At 33.1% G+C, this 15,482-nt stretch overlaps 1 protein-coding gene across 1 annotated transcript in view; it reads right to left on the reverse strand.

Annotated features, from left to right (window-relative positions):
- The window catches only part of CDH9 (cadherin 9), a 137,788-nt gene continuing 130,805 nt past the window's right edge, over nucleotides 8,500-15,482 (reverse strand). The window contains exon 12 of the mRNA XM_021076628.1: nucleotides 8,500-15,054. Within this exon, the coding sequence (XP_020932287.1) occupies nucleotides 14,567-15,054 (488 nt within the window). The 3' untranslated portion in view covers nucleotides 8,500-14,566. The remainder of the gene's footprint in view (nucleotides 15,055-15,482) is intronic.

Raw genomic sequence — 15,482 nt, forward strand, 5'->3', positions numbered from 1 at the left:
TTATTACTATTATCATTTATCATTTAGATAATCATTAAAAGTGTAAGTGTAATTATGCTGTAATTACTACATTAACATTCGTTAGGCCTACTTTATACTCTTGTTGTTTTGTATTTCATTAACTTTTAAAATACTTGTTTCCTCAGTAGACATGTTTCATACCATTTTATATTCCATCTGCTCTCACTGGTATATGACTGCAATGAATGCCAACTGGTGATTCATCCTGGTGATTTAGAGAAACAGTGTTCTTTAGATATAAAATCAAGTAAACTATTTTCTCTATGATCAATTACTCATGTCTTCCTTCCTTAAAAGAGATATTATTTAACAAGGATGCCACTCAGTAACCTCTCAGAAACATGCAAACATGCTCTCCTCCAAGTATCTTCTTCATTTAAATAAATTTTTTTTGTCATCATGTCTTAGAATAGCAATACTTCCTTCAGTCATTGGTTCACTGATCCTGTAAGCACAATTGCTAAGAAAATCTTCATAGTCTTTTGCATTCATTTTCTTTTTGTTAATTCTCTTGCTGACAAAGGATAAACAAGAGAGTTTGACTTTATTATTATTATTCAGTACTTTTTTTAGTGAAGACAATACCTTTGGAAAGATTCCTGTCTTTTAATTTTCTCTCTATAAAATCATTTTGCATACCTTCTGACTTTTGTGAAGTAAAGTTTTTCTATTCTCTTCTACTCTGTGAAGACAAGGAATATTCTTCCCAAATATTTTCATTCAGGTAACCAGCAAATATAAGCAAACTAATTCCAGGGTATTGACATGTGCTATGTGGTAGAGATAAGTAAATAAGTAGAATTTGATCTGTGTTCCTCTGGAACTGCCACACTGATGTGGTAGACGCCCAAAGAAAAATAAAGTGAAAAATGTATCTAGTTCATTTAAATCCTATATTAAAAGGGATCTAATTTACTAAATTTTGAAAAACAAAGGGAAAGCTATACATCTCACCTGGGATATTAATTGAGTTGAATTAATAAATTAATGTATTAATGAATGTCCCCTATTTTACTGTCAGATACTATAGTTTAAGATAGTCTATTACCAAGAAATAGGAATTATTTCTTTTAGATATATATAATCGTTCTCTCTCATATTTTCTATTGAAACAATGCTAAGATGAATAAAGTACAAAAACCCACTAAATAATCAAAATGAATATTTTCCGAAGAGTTCTTTTTGTGGCTCAGTGGGTTAGTGGGTTAAAGATCCAGTATTGCTGCAAGCTGTGGCATAGGTCACGGATGTGGCTTGGATCTGGAGTTGCTGTGGCTGTGGTGTTAGGCCAGTGGCTATGGCTCCAGTTCGACCTGTAGCCTGGGAACTTAAATATGCTGCAGGCGAGGCCCTAAAACAACAACAACAACAATAATAATAATATTTTCTGGGAATTTATTAATTTTAGACTTAATGAATCCAATGCCCTTTAAATTTTTCAGGATTATTAACATCAAGTCACTGCTTTAACATTAAGGTCTAATACTTCCAAAATGACCTTTTTGTTTTTGGTGTAGTATTTTTTTTTGGGGGGGTGTATATAGAATAATTGTATAATCATAGTTTGATCTTGAGAGTATTTTATAATGATAGACTTGTATACATGTAGGTTAATTTTTTTCTTAGATATGATCAATTAGTCAGAATGTTATCACCACTAACAGAAATTTCCATCCTAGAGATATAGAATTGGAAAGAAATTTTCAGTTTCTTATAAAAACTAAAAGCATAGAATTAATATGGATTGACTACTCTGGTAAAATTGTTTCTCAAAAATAATTTGAAATCATGCTCTATTCAGATTTTCCTTTGATTTATAACTATATGACAATTTCTTTTAAAATCTCTGAAGCAGATCATAGTCTTATAACATCATATTCAGGTTGATAGGAGATACTACCTGCCTTGGGTTATAAGAATGCTCACCAGGGTTGGGTCCTTTGGAAAGAGTAGACACACAGTTATTCAGTATTCAGAATCCCTTTAGGAGATTCATAGGAGTTATGTTTAGGTCAATTGAGTGAATGATTCTCTGACTGAACAGCTACTAGGTATGTATTAAACAAATTTTAGGATAAAGCGCTATATTAGAGTTTGCTTCCAGGTTTAGGGGAGAATTCATACAGAATCTCTAGGGGTAGAATGAAAATGACTATTTCTTCCTATTGGACTGAGCATGTTCATAAGGGTGGCTCCTGCCTGACTCTGCTGAACATTTTGGGGCAATGACAGGTATGTAGTGCATATACCTCAAGGTATTTGGATTCCCTTTGAAAAACCTGTTGCAACTTCTACCGGTTAGTTTCAGTGGTGCTTCTTGGCTCTAGGTTTCCAGTAATGATACTACAAAATCATTTGAAAGCAATGCTGAAAAGTACACAAAATCATATATTCTGGAACCAGAATGTCTTTTGTTTGAATCCTCAGTCTTCTTCCTGGGGGAAAAAATATCTCTCTGTGCTTTGGTTTCCTCTACTGGGGAATAGGGATAATAATAATACTAACCTCATAGTGTTTTCAAGAGGAATAAATGCTTACATAGACATAAAACACTTAGCACAATGCCTGGCACTGAGTTCACTCAGGAAATACTAGTTTTATATGTGTAGAGTGTTATGTGTGTTTGATGGAACTTACACTAAGATTTCTTAATAAAAGACTCCCTAATGGCTCTTTTTTATTATTTGTCCAGGTCAATTTTCTAAGCTTCTCTGATCTACTGTGTTGAACTGCTCTGTGCTGCAAGGTTGCTAAAATCAAGCAGTGTGTGACGGCATAACTGGGCTTCCATGTCTTCTAGCTTCCCTTAGGGTTTAACCAGTGGAAAATACCAGAAGTAAATAAGAGAGCATGAGGAAGAGTGGTCAGATATTGATGTCCTTCTCTCCTTGCTATAGCTGTGACATTAGACAGATTTTTCACTCACAGATCCTGACTAGGAACTCTGTTCCAAACTTTGTTCCTATCATATTGCTTCTCTCCATGTTCTTTTTGGAAATGATGGAAAGTCTTCTCATTGTCATTGGTCACTGGGTGCTTCACTCTTTTGGTTCTCTTTATTCTGTCAATTATTTCAGATATAATCCCTTTCTTCAATTAAACGTATTGAACATGGGTATGACATTTTTCTTTTTCTTTTCCTTTTTTTTTTTTTTTTTTTTTTTTTTTTTTTTTTTGTCTTTTTACCATTTCTTTGGCCGCTCTTGCGGCATATGGAGGTTCCCAGGCTAGGGGTTGAACCGGAGCTGTAGCTGCCAGCCTACGCCAGAGCCACAGCAACGCGGGATCTGAGCTGCATCTGCGACTTACACCACAGCTCATGACAACGCCGGATCGTCAACCCACTGAGCAAGGGCAGGGATCGAACTTGCAACCTCATGGTTCCTAGTCAGATTTGTTAACCACTGCGCCACGACGGGAACTCCCGACATTTTTCTTTTTTGATAAATTAAATATGAGGAGAAAAATATATCATTAAATACTTCTCTGAGGCTCACTAAGAAACTCTTGAAGTGTCTAAAGTATGAAAATTCAAGCCTTATTTTCACCTTTGCTCAAGTTATTTCTAGCACAGTGCATGGGTTTAGAACACTTGTAGATGACAGAGCCATTAAGTGTTGTATCCATGTGAAAGTCTACAGCTTAGTATTGGACAGATTTTTTTTTAATTAATTAAATAATTGTCTTTTTTTTTCAGGGCCGCACCCACAGCATGTGGAGTTTCCAAGGCTAGGAGTCGAATCAGAGCTGTAGCCACCGGCCTATGCCAGAGCCACAGCAACATCTGTGACCTACATCACAGCTCATGGCAATGCTGGATCCTTAACCCACGGAGCGAGGCCAGGGATCAAACCTGCAACCTCATGGTTCCTAGTCAGATTCGTTTCGGCTGCGCCATGACAGGAACTCCCAAATTTTAATATAATGGTATTAACAGTAATTTTTGTAATGCTTGTTTGTAAGCATTGTTTTTTAAATTTTCCCTTGAAACTACCTATGATTGATGCTATTTTTGTTGTTGTTTTTTTTTTTTTTTTTTTTCGCTTTGTAGGGCTGCACCCATAGCATATGGAAATTCCCGGGCTAGGGGTAGAATCAGAGCTACAGCTGCCGGCCTACATCACAGCCACAGTAACTCAGGAGCCAAGCTATGTCTTCGACCCACACCACAGCTCATGGCTGTGTCAGCGGGATAGAACCCACAACCTCATGGATACTAGTTGGATTCCTTTCTGCTGTGCCGCAACGGGAACTCTAAAACTATCTATGAGATGCTAATTAGAATATGATAAAATGAACATTCTTGATACAAGTATATACATACATAATAAATATACACACATATATATATATATGCATCTGTGTGTTTATACTTGATTTCTTTCCCATTCAAAATTTCTGCTTCACAGAAATAAATGTCTGAGAAATTTCATCAAAATATTGATTCCAGAATATATTTTGCACCCAAGTACTTAACGGGGTCATAATATATGCATATGCATGTTTCTATTCATTATAAACAGTTACAGAGTTGAAGATTTTTCCTTTGGCTTTGTATACTGCTGAGTAAGCTAATGATGATGGACACATGGCAAATCCAAAAGGAGAAATGGTAAAAAACATAATTTAAATAAGATAAGCAAGATAAACCAGGGAAGAATATATGTTCTTCCTTCTTGTTTACTGTCTCCCTGGCAGTAAACTTATTTTTCTCCTGTTGATACACAGTGATAGACTTTGTGTTCATAATGAAGATTTGTCTAGAAAGATGATGAATGCTATAAGAGAACATAAAAACTTTCCTATGAGGATATTATTCCTTAAATCATTATCATCTTGGTTCTCAGTGGATTAGAACTTACTCATTTCTATGGTAGATTTTATTCTATTTGCGATTTAATTTTAAGTTAAAATTTAATGAAGTAATTTCCTTTCCTCATAATCGAAGAATAAGGATAAACTTTCTCCCTTTTTTTCTCAGAACAGTATTCTACTTTTTAAAAAATTCTGAAAATGCAACTACCCTTTGAGGTTTGTAACAGTTTTTAGCTTGGGGCTTTTCTTTTTGATCACTTACATTTACTGCTTTTCCTGTTGGACCCTCATATGAATCTGTAAAGAGAGCCTTTTCCTCAAAGATGAGCAGAATTTCCTCATAATCTTACATTCCTATCCTTGGTCCCAATTCTCAAAGGTATTTTTGCCGCAGATGCAGAAATTTTTCAACAATAGATGCCTAAAATTGTTAAGTACACATTTGTTTTTCTTCTGAAATATTATTTTATTTATAGACTTCTGTTGCTGGTGGCATGCCTATTTATTCTTAAAAGGAAGATGAATATACTATTTAGAGAATAAATAAAACATTTTTTCTTAAGCTGCTGAAAATAACAAATCATACTAATTAATATGTCATACATGAACTAATAGCAAGCAGTTTAGCTCTCTTAGTTTCAGCTGAATCAGAATCAGTTTTTAAACAAAATTTTTTCAGAATTCAGATCACTCTTCCGTTTAACATAGATTTGCATTTCAGTATCCTTAACTTTGTTTCTAAATTATTTGTTATTCAGTGAGCAAAACTGATGGTTATTGCATTAAAGTTTTAATGAATAAAGGTTGAGAATATTTAATATAATTTCATGATAATAAGTATGAGAGTAGATTATTAATGAAAAATTCAGAATATGATCTTTCATTATAGCTGCAAGGTTAAAGAATTAATTTTACAGACCATGAAATGGAAATAACTTCCCCACTATTTTATTAACCAATACTTAATCAGTACAATAACTTCCCCTATTCAGACAATGTCTGGTCTCTTATTTAGTGACGCTAGATTGACATTTCCATCAGTTAATTAGGTTGATATAATTTAATAAATAATACCCAAGTCAAAACTAGATTATATCATACGATTATTTCTTGATAAGATACCTTATTTCATGATGTAAATACATCAACAATTCTGAAATTTAAACAAGTGTGAATCTGTTAGCTACATTTTTATAAGTTGTGTGGTATATAGCATGATGTCATCAATATAGGAATACAAGGAGATATTTAGAATACTCTAAGCTTCATATAATTCTCCATTGATTGGGTAGTTGTAATTCAAAGTATATTTTTCTTGTTAATATTAAAATCTGAATATCTACACTTAGATAATATATAAACGATCCTCTACATTTTCAAAATATTTCATTATATAGACCCAAATGAAGGCTGGGAACAATGTGTGAACTGTTTAGCACAGTATTATTTTAGTTTTACCCTTGGCAATGTTTTTGGACTTTTCATTATTGAAAAGTTGTCTCAGCAAGTGAGAAATATTTGGATTTAGACAAATTAAATCATGCTGGGAAATGAGTGTGTAGGGGACAGAGGGAAGGGCCATGAAAATGTAGCCTTGGCTTATCTCTGTGATTTAATGTAATTGAATACACATGGGGAAAAAAAATGTGTTTTATGCAATGACCAGAAAAAAAAGTTAATGAGATTGGTGTCACCATTGCCTATTTCTCTTTTTCCATTCTAGTAAGAGTTTCCCAAGTTCCAGATTGTTCTCTTTAGAATTAATATGATTAATGACAGGTATGATGTTCTATAACCCTTTATGGAATTAGATTTAACCACTCCTAGGCCCCTATCTTCATTTGTTTGCTCCAAGGCTTAATTCAAAGTGGTCTTTAAAAATTTCAAAGCATCATGTGGAAATTTAGGATGTAAGGTGTCACTTCTGACTTCCAATCCCTGTTCTTTCATTGTGCTTCCTCTTCCCCGGTCCTGCACAAGGCAACAGTGCAAGCTTCCCACTGTTACCCTCCTTCAAGGTGTGAATACAAATTTACCCATCATTTCTAATTTTAACAGAAGATTCAGAGTAAACTCAAATCTATTTTAGCTTTTAAGGAAAACTAGACATGTCTAATTCTACACACATTCCATAGTACTTATTTTCCAAGACAAAGTAATAATATGCATAATTCTGTGGGAATTTCTCCAAGCACAGGTAATTTACCCACCTAAAGAGAAATAACTGACAGAAAGGTATAAGTAAGGGAGATTGAGGTACATATTTCCAGTTGCAAAATAAATGTCATGAGTATGAGATGTATAATATAGGGAATGTAGTCAATAATTGTGTACTATCTGTGGATGGTGACAGATGGTAACTTGACTTATCAAGGTGACCATTTTGAAATGTAGAAACATTGAATCACTATGTTGTGTTACGGGGACTAACATAGTGTTTCAGATTGATTATACTTCAAAAACAAACAAACAAACTCATAGGAAAAGAGATCAGATTGTGGTTACCAGAGACAAGAGATAGGGGCAAGGGAAATTGGAATTGGGGAAACTTCCAGTTATAAAATAAATAAGTTCTAATTATATAATATTCATGATGATAAAAGTAATTAACACCACTATACATTATATATAAAAGTTATTAAAAGGGTAAATTTTGAGTTTTTATCACAAGGACAATTCTTTTTTATTTCTTTAATTCTCTATCTACATGAGATTACAGATGTTCACTAAACTGATGTGGTAATCATTTCATGATGACTGTAAGTGAACTCATTAAACTTATGCAGTGCTGTATGTCAATTATGTCTCAATAAAACCAGAGGAAAAATATAATGGATCTATAATATTAGACACAAATAAGCAATGCTATCACCAGGTAGATATATAGACTGGATTATTTTATTTATTGTTTTATTTTTAAAATTATTGATTTATAGTTGATTTACAATGTTATATGAATTTCTGCTCTACAGAAGAGTGATTCAGTTATGTGTACATTTTTTTAAAAATATTCTTTTCCATTATGGTTTATCATGGGATATTGAATATAGTTTCCAATGTTATACAATAGGACCTTGCTATTTATTAGGCCGGATTATTTTATTTTATTTATTTATTTATTTTTTTGCCTTTTAGAGCTGCACCTGCAGCACATGGAGATTCCCGGGCTAGGAGTCTAATCAGAGTTACAACTGTGCACCTATGCCACAGCCACAGCAACGCTAGATCCAAGCCACAACTGCAGCCTACACTATAGCTCATAGCAATGCTGGATCCTTCACCGGTTGAGTGAGGCCAGGGATCAAACCCACAACCTCATGGATACTAGTTGGATTCATTTCCACTGCACCAAAATGGTAACTCTTAGACTGGATTATTTTAATTGTGATGGGGAGAAGGAGCAAGGAAAGCAAATTGACATGGCATATGGGAATCAGGACTTCAACTCTGAATTAGAGACCCAGGAAGTGCCCAGGTTAATGGGGGGATGTCCTTGGTATATGAAACAATTAATCCATCCCAATAGAGTGGCTCAGTGACTGAAGGAAAGATTTCTTCAAGGAGATGATATTCGTTCTTTACTTTTTTGTGCTTCTGAGATTTTAGAAAATTTAGACAGTTTACACTAAGTTTGAAGTTGATATAGCAGTAAGGACACAGAAAAATCAAGCAAAAAATGGCAGGAAAACCATAAACCATAGCATATATCATTTTGGTTACACTGAAATAAATTACAGTAAAAATACAAGCCACATATTTGTGAAAGATATTTATATTATTATTTTAAAAATATTGCTATCATAATTATATATTTACATGTTTAGAAGCAATGACAAAATAAAAATACCTAAAAGAAAAATATTCCAGACATGAACTGGCAGTTTGTGAAATTGAGTGACACATAGATATGAGAAAAAATGCTTAGTTTCACTAACAAATCCTTCAAGAAAATCCAGAGGAAGTGATTTCTAAAGAAAATATCTTGATTTGGGGGTTTGGTTTTTTTTGTTTTGTTTTGTTTTGTTTTTTGTCTTTTTGTCTTATTAGGGCCCCACCTGCAGAATATGGAGATTCCCAGGCTAGGGGTTGAATCAGAGCTGCAGCCACTGGCCTACACTACAGCCATAGCAACACCAGATCCAAGCTGCATCTGGACCTACACCACAGCTCACGACAATGCCAGATCCTTAACCCACTGAGTGAGGCCAGGTATTGAACCTTCATCCTCATGGTTTCTAGTTGGGTTCGTTAACCACCGAGCCATGACGGGAACTCCATATCTTGATTTTTAAATCCTGAGAATATGTGATTTTCATTCTCGTTTTTACACTGAGTTGACCATATTCCATCAAACAACAGCCGCAAGGTCTGCAAATCAGATAATCTTGGTGCATTGCTATTTTGAACATATTGATTAAATTAGTGTTTCTATTTCATATAAATTATCATCAAATAATATTTATTCTTCAAAAATAGGCACATATTATTACTGGCATTTATTTAAATATATTTAAGTAAAAAACACTTTCTTAGAGTTGGTCTTTTGCCTTTGTCTATAGTCTACTCTCCAATACCAGAAAATAGTAGGCTGAGAGCAGTCCAGTTATTAAGAGATTGTAAAAATAATTTAAACAGCAGAAGAGGACAATATTTATTTTATTCTTTCTTTGTGTTGGCTTCTGTTTTGATTGTCACATTTGGAACTGATGGCCTGAAATCTAGTAAAATATCATTGTCATAGTTTTTGAGAAGCAAAGCTCAGTGAGTGCAATTTTAGTTCAATGAAATTTTGTTTTAAAAAACTGAAAAATTATTCATACTTTTTTTGGTAATTTTGAAAAGGTCTTTTCAAATAGTGACTTAATGATGATTAGCCAGAATTCATTAAACAGTATTTTGATTTAAAAACCTAGGCCATAATCAGTAATAAATTGAAGGCAAGAACATTGTTATGAATTTAAGTATAATTATTTTTGTTTACATTTGTTTTATTGTAATCTCCTATGTATTTATATTTTACCAACTTAATCATCATAGCTAACTATGGAGCATGTCATTCACCATTTGGCAAATATTTTGCTGCTCTTTAACAAGGTATGAGTCACTAATACAGACACATGGGGTATTTTAGTGAAATAATAGATGAATATTGTTACCCAAAGGTACCAATCTTTGTTGGAGGAGGTTATCAAGAAGTGACTGCTGGCTGACCTGCAAGCTTGATCCTGCAGTTGGAGGCTCCTCACCCACTCTCTACCCTTGGAAAGCACCTTCCGCCCACAATTACCACACCATGAACTGTTTCAAGGACACAGCCTTGAGAGAGAAAGGTATGTTGAGACTAGATTGAACCTATGACTGAATCCAGATAAGACTTCTATATAAACCTTTAAGATTTTGGTGGCAAAGTGCAGAGATCTACTTGTCTCATGACTGTAAAGGCAAGCCTTTAGTTTTCAAAACTGGCACCTATTAATTTGGAATGGCTTGCCTCTTTCTTTGGTCGTTCCTTGTCCGCTGGGCCCAGTTAATGAACCAAAAAGAATTTAGAAGCAGACAACAATTAGATGACAAATAAATTATGTGCAATGTTGAGTGGCGATAATTGCTGAGAAAATATTTTAAAATAACCACAGAAATGAAAAGTGGGTTTGGAGGATTGCAGTTTTAAATAGATTGTTTAATATAGTCCTCATCTAGAAAGTGGCATCTGACCCAGGAATTGAAAGTTATACAGTTAACCTCATGGATATCTGAGGAAAGATTGTTCTAAGAAGAGTGATCAAAGGGAAAATGCTTAGCATTTGTGAGAAAGAACAAGAAGCCCAGAATAACTAGTGACATGATTTAAAGAAATAGATCAAAGAGATAATATGATCCTGATATAGAAGATCATTTGGAGGACCAATTCTCACTTTGAAGAACAATTAGTAAGTTTTGAATTGAGAAATGAGATGCTCAAACCTACCTAGTTAAAACAGAATAAGCAAAACAAAAAGAGAAAAAGGAAGGCAGCCCACCCTGTGTTTGATGTTTGAAGTAGATGGAAGGGCAAATGTTAGTAAGATTTAGAAGCATACTGCAATAATCCAGGTGAGACTTTTAGACCCAGGATTGTAGCAGGAGATGTGATGAAAAGTCATTGTATATCAGATTAATTTGATGATATAGTGACAAGACTTTCCTACAATGTTGGATGTGAATAAGGTGCTTGAAGGATGACCGCGAGGTTTTGGCTTGGGCAATTACAGATATTAATTTGTCATCAACTTACATAAGACAGGTGGAGAGTAGAACAGATTTAGGGGTAAAAATTAGAAGTTAACATCTGTACATATCCCATTTAATTAGACACGTTACGTGGGTATTTAGAATAGTTAGTTACATATATATATGTTTGGATTATAAGAAAGAAGTAAAGATAAGAGTTTCTAAATTTGAAAATTTTCAATTTATATCTAATTATTGATATAGCTATATTAAGATAAAGATAAATATAATAACTTAGAGAATAGATAAGATCATCAAGGGCCAAGATTTAAATAGAGATTAAAAAAAAAAAAAGATATAGGTTAGAGCCTGGATTCCAAAATACAGAGTCAGAAGGATAAGAAGGAACCAGTGAAAGAGGCTGAGTAAAGTTAAAGAAAAACCAAAACCAAAATAATGAAGAAACCTGGAAGCCAATTGTGCTGCTTTTGCCAGGATAAAACAAATTATCAACTGTGATCATTTTCACCACTGGCTAAGGTAAGATGTTACTTTTCTTTTTTCAGTTGTTGGCTTGTTTTGTTGTTAACACTTTTTACTAAGTTTGATTTTTACGTCATTGGGATATATTTCACGTGTCTGAGAGTAGAATTGAATGTAATAATATCCATTCTGTGTGTTAAAGTTATGATAATGTAGGTAGGTTCGTCTTAATGAAAAATATTCAAATAATAAATATAGACATATATTACATTTTTCTGAAAATCACTGAACATTCAAAATAAACCAGTGATTGTTTTATTTATATTTAGAAATACGGTAACTAAAATGGTTTTAATTTAATTCTATTTCAGGTTTAAGCACTCAGAGCTAATTATTTTGTTTGAAAAAGTTAGGTATACACTAAGAATTCATTTTCCTAAAGTCTTACCAACTCCAAAAGAATCAAGTGATGAAAACTAATATTTTTAAATGTATTGTGTGCATCCAATGAAATAAAATTAACCAAACCCAATAGGGTTAATATTATCAAGTTTGTTTTTCTGTAGAAGTTGGATAACTTTTTTACTTGTCAGTAATGAAATAATAAAATCTGATATGACTCCTAAGTGCATTTTTTCCACTGTAGGAGTTTCAAAGATTACTGGAAAATTATAGGAAATATTAGTATTACACAGATCTGGTAATTTCTTTAATCAAGTCTGAACCTTCAGTTTATAGCAAAAATAATCATGTACCTATTAAGTATGAAATACTTAGTTCTGTCCTTACAAAAACTTTAGTAGTATATCAGTGATTTCCAGATCAAGGAAAGGGAGAACTCTGAACATTAACTAATAGCCTGAAAATTGTAGTCATATTAACAATTCTTCATAATTGCACTTAAAAAGTTAATATGTCTTATCTGGTATCAATACAATTTTCTCATAGCATTTATAGGTGTATAACTGGAGCTTGTTTTGTTATGGTGCTCTTCCTATTTACAGCATGGTAAACCCAGGCAGGCAATGTAGCCACCAATTCCCTCAGTTCTGATTTGATACAATTTCTTCTTTTTTTAAGCAGTCGTTACTTATATAGTCATTATGGGCCTCCTTAGAATGTGTTTATTTATTGTCACTTATCCCTCTGGTGATTATACAATAGTGGTTATAAAAGGCATTAATAGATATAGAACTCTTTTCTTCTGACTTCCTTAAGCCACTCTGTATCATCTTCTTTAAATATTTGTCTGAGTTATGCTGGGAGATCTCTAGCAGTGGGGAAACTACTTTTTAAGGTTAAAAACTAATAGTTTCTTAACTAAAACTGAAACTAAAAATTTTCTGTTTTCTAGGCAATTCCAATGATAAAATTTTCAAATGTTTAAGTACCCAGTGTGTTTTTGCTTTCTTAGCATTACATTAAGTCTTTAATATGTGTTAGCTATTGGTGGTAAAGTTATTAAAATAGTCTTGGTCTTTAAAAATTTTACAACATAGTAACATAAAAACATACCTAAGTGTCTGTTTATAATTTGTTAAGTATTTGCCATTTAAAAAAGCTTGGTAACAGAGTAGCGAAAGCTAAATTTCTATATAAATTCCACTTAGGACTCACTCTGGGCATGACATTGCTCCTCAAAGGAGGAATAATATAAGAGAAAGAAAAAGATAACCATGACACATAAAATGGATATCATGTAGTCTCACTGTTAAATTTCCGAATTTTGGTTCAGTATTTTTTCTCCGGGCCAAACCAGGGTAAGCTTTCTGCATTGCAGTCTTTAAAAGATCTGCAGGTGATTATTATGCAAAATTCTCTCTTTTCTATATTCTGTTTTCTGGGCAATACCAATTATTAATAAATTTACATTCCTGAAGACTTCTTAACTCCAGTCTACATGTCACTATTTCTTTCAAGATTTCCTCAAATACAATGACTTCCAACTTCCTAAACAAAATTGTCATTAAAAAATAGCTCCACTAACTTGTTGATACATTTTTAAATATTACCCGAATTATATCCTGTGCACATTATCTAACCATAAAGAAAAAATTGGAACCCTCATTTCTCATTTTGAAAACTATACTATTGAAGAAGGAAGGGTGATTTAGATTTTTTTCTTCTTTTGCATAATATTACTGACACATACTTTCCCTTAAATAAAATTCCCTGGTGGTCGATCCTCTAGAAAATAGTTGTAGAAAAAATTAAAATTAATTATTCACAAGTATATTTATAATAGTTTATATTCAAATGTGTCTCACATCCTTATTGATAGATAGATATCAGTGGTTCTATATACACATGTCCATCTTGGAATGGTTGAAGCAGAAAAAAAATCGCAATTTATACTAAAGCTCCTTTATATTCCCACCACATTCTAGTTCCAAATCACACAATAATTGAGAAAGTCATGTTTTATCTTTAAAGATGCTTAAAAAATTTATAAAGTGAAATCAAAACTGCTTCTAATAATTAAATAAAGTGAAATTTATTTTTATAAATACTATTTTATTTCATAAAAATATAAAAATATAAATATACATTTATAAAAATATGAATGAATTAACACAAAGACATTATTCAACTAAATAAATATGGCAGTAATAATCATTCCTATTTCTTTAGGGATTTTTTTTCATATTAATTTACAAAGCAGTTGCACAATGTTTCATTTAATATTAAAGGTAACTGTAAGTCAGTTAATAAAACATTATTTATAAAGTTCTTATAGCTAAGAAAAGGCACAAAAAGCCTTTTGTATGTTTTTATTGATTATAGATGTGATATACTTTCCTTCAGAGTTTGTGAGGCAAAGAGGGTGAACTGGTTATTAATACTTATTAAAATCTATGTCATTCATATTCATTCACAGAAACTTACTGATTAAGCAAACTCTTACTAAGACAACACCTACGTATTGTTTGTAATTTTGATTTTTTTAAAAATTTCCTCCAAGGAAGAGAAAGCAGGCCACTCCATCTAGTAACAAAGAGAGTACTTCCATTGACATCTGTGAAGTCATACCATACTCTTAATCTCGGTCACTATCATCACCCCCGTACATATCAGCAAGTTTTTTAAATCGAGGCCCCCAGTCGCTGAGGTAATCGTAATCTTGGTTACAATCTGCTGTGAGAGATTCCAAAGAACTGAGTGAATCTGCTATGGAATCATTCCCTTCATAGGCATATGTTGCCAGTGAATCATACGGAGGTGCAGTTGGGTCTGAGTCATTTTCTTTTAATCTCCGATGGATAAAATCCTGTACATCAATATTTTCCCACAGAGGTACAGTTCTCCTTATCTGAAAAATTGTTTCAGGCATTACATCCCTTCTGAGTTTACTGTCTTCTCTTGCTTCTGGATTCCTTAATGTGCCGATGTCAAAAGCTTGGGTATCTTCTTCCCCGCCGCCTTCGTCATTGTAGGTCACAATGTTGTCCCGGACATCATCTTTTGAAATTATCAGAGGTTCCTTTTTTCTTTGCCTTTTTAATGCAGCAAATAGCACAACTAAAACTATTAACAAAAAGAGAGAGAGACAGGAAAGAGAGAAAATTGTGAGATTCAGGTTTAAGTTAAATATAGCTTACTTCTGTGTGAAGCTGGTGTGGTATTAAAAGTGTTAAAATTGTTTGAATGTAAAGAATAACTATCCTATACAAATAGAGGATGACTTGGGCCAATGACTAGATGCACTGTATTGATAAACAAGCAGATATCACAGTGCCATTTATTTAAAGACTTAATTTCCTATGGGACTCTGGCATTGAAAAACTATTCGATTATACCTAATGTGATTAGCCAACTGTAAGTATGTAATACCACATCCTTCCCGAATGTATGTTTGTTTCAAAATACTAGAATTCTAAAGCTACAATCATTATATTCCAAGAGAAACTGAACCCCAATATAATGCTTTCTTAATGGCTCAAGGAATACATGCA

Source organism: Sus scrofa, chromosome 16 (genome assembly GCF_000003025.6).
Source record: "Sus scrofa isolate TJ Tabasco breed Duroc chromosome 16, Sscrofa11.1, whole genome shotgun sequence".
In the NCBI taxonomy this organism is placed as follows: Eukaryota; Metazoa; Chordata; class Mammalia; order Artiodactyla; family Suidae; genus Sus; species Sus scrofa.